A 1986-nucleotide genomic window follows, 5' to 3' on the forward strand; every position below is an offset into this window, starting at 1 on the left:
AAACTCAAATATGTAAGAAGTCGTCTATAGAAACACTAAAATTTATAGATGTGAATTTTTCGTCTACTGTCTTTGTCAACATCGAATTACAACTTTGCATAGTCACTGTGGTATTACTGTACCTAAATTATTATTTAATGTCTTATTAACTCACAGATCAAATCTTACTATCTATATTTGTATTGTGTTCTAATTTGATTTCAAAACTGTGGTTGGTTTTAGATACCAGATTGCAAAATTATACAGTACAGGTCACAAATTACAAATATAATGAAATGTTGTTTTGCTCATTAGTTCCACCAGTTCCACAGAAACCGCCATCTGTCCTGAGCAATGAAAACGGTCTTTTACGAATTGACCTAAATTTTGAAGAATATTCAGGTGATGGACCAATCAAAGCTGTACTCCTTTACTACAAGAGAAGTCTGTCAAGAGCCGACTGGCAACAATACTTAGTCGAAGAAAGTTTGGAAAATAGCGAAATTGTTCTGACAAGTGTGCTACTTGAATATGATACGGAATATGAATTTTGCGTAGCTCTCAAAAGGCCTGGGCCTGGTGGAGAAGGACGAAAAGGTCCATCGATGAGAGCCACATTAAGCTGTGAAGGTAATCGATCCCTTAAGGCCAACTCAGACAGCGTCGGCCGACGCAGCCCGACCCGATTTATCGTCGGGGACAGTCTTAAGCCGTCGTGAGAAATATTAAACATGTTTAATATTCTACGACGCGACTGCCCCCGACGCACATCATCGCGTCTGCGTTTAACTCACACAGACCCGACGCGACAAACTTTCACAATATGTTATTTTGTAATTGCAAAACGTGTATGTAAAAGGTCATATCAATAAGCAAATAACACGACGTAGAACATTTTCTACTCTAATTTGAATTTTATAATATAATTTGAATTTTATAGTATAGTGAAGTATGATTACAGTATGTCGTTACTCTAAATTATAAACAATATAGTCAATGATGCATACACATTCAGATTATAGTGTAAGTCTAATTGGTATGATACTCACCTTGATAGCGAGAGGTTGAGGGTTCGAATCTTTTCAGAGACACTTTTTTTCATACAACTGACACCTACCCCATTTTATGGTATCAAATATTAAAATATTACTAACATCTTCAATTATTGTCTCCAGAACCATCTGTAAAACCTGAAGTCACTTTGCAACCAGTGAGCGAAGATACAATTAAAGTTACATGGAGTGTAAGTTTGTCTTTTACTATTTCGTGTAAGGGTATTGTAGCAAATTACATGATCACACTTTTAACCCATATTAATGATTGCCGGGCCAATTGCAGATTTGAAATATATTTTTGCTTAAGAACCTAATCTAATCTTAATATCTGGTATGCTTTTGTTTACTTTTAGTTCGTGCCTTCTCACAAGAACATGATCATTACAGACTTCATTATTTCCTACCGACCATCTGGATTGAGGAGCTGGAAAGAAAAAATTGTTCCAAAAACAGACGTAAATCAATATTTGATTACTGGTCTGCAAATGGGCACACTACACTACTTCAGAATGTCAGCAGTAAGCTGCGGGGGAACTGGTCCGCATTCTACAATGCAAAGTGTCAAAACGGAAGATGGGGGTATGTTCATGCATACGAAATCATTTGAGATGGCTCTCCTTTTGTGTTTTGTATAAAAAAAACTTTTTGACATTTTCACTGTAACTTTCTGCAATTGTATCTATAAGTAATTAGCGTAGATTCAATATGTGAAGTTGTATATCAGTTCTACATAAGCCTTTCATTTATGAAACCCAAACAAACTTTTTAGGATAAGCAGTTAGAAAATTCTCCATGTGATTCACACCTTGAATCTAGGCAAAGTTACAAAGTTGATAGATGTACATGTAAGTGAACAGCCAGTAACGGAAGCCGGGATTTCTGATAACACTAGTCCTTCTTCAGTAGCGAGTGAGTGAGGGTAGAAAAATATATAATATGTAAAAGTATATGC

The 1986-nt window shown here is 35.9% G+C and overlaps 1 protein-coding gene across 1 annotated transcript; it reads left to right on the forward strand.

Annotated features, from left to right (window-relative positions):
- The first annotated feature begins 21 nt into the window (after positions 1-21).
- On the forward strand, positions 22-1945 carry LOC117113781 (tyrosine-protein kinase receptor Tie-1-like). The gene is made up of 3 exons (XM_033257213.1): positions 22-609; positions 1155-1222; positions 1388-1945. Exons 1-3 carry the CDS (start codon positions 276-278, stop codon positions 1667-1669), a joined length of 684 nt encoding a protein of 227 aa, XP_033113104.1. The 5' UTR covers positions 22-275; the 3' UTR covers positions 1670-1945.
- The last annotated feature ends 41 nt before the right edge of the window (positions 1946-1986 follow it).

The sequence above is a fragment of the Anneissia japonica genome, unplaced genomic scaffold (genome assembly GCF_011630105.1).
Source record: "Anneissia japonica isolate Jap-2015-1 unplaced genomic scaffold, ASM1163010v1 scaffold46497_len1986_cov95, whole genome shotgun sequence".
Lineage (NCBI taxonomy): Eukaryota > Metazoa > Echinodermata > Crinoidea > Comatulida > Comatulidae > Anneissia > Anneissia japonica.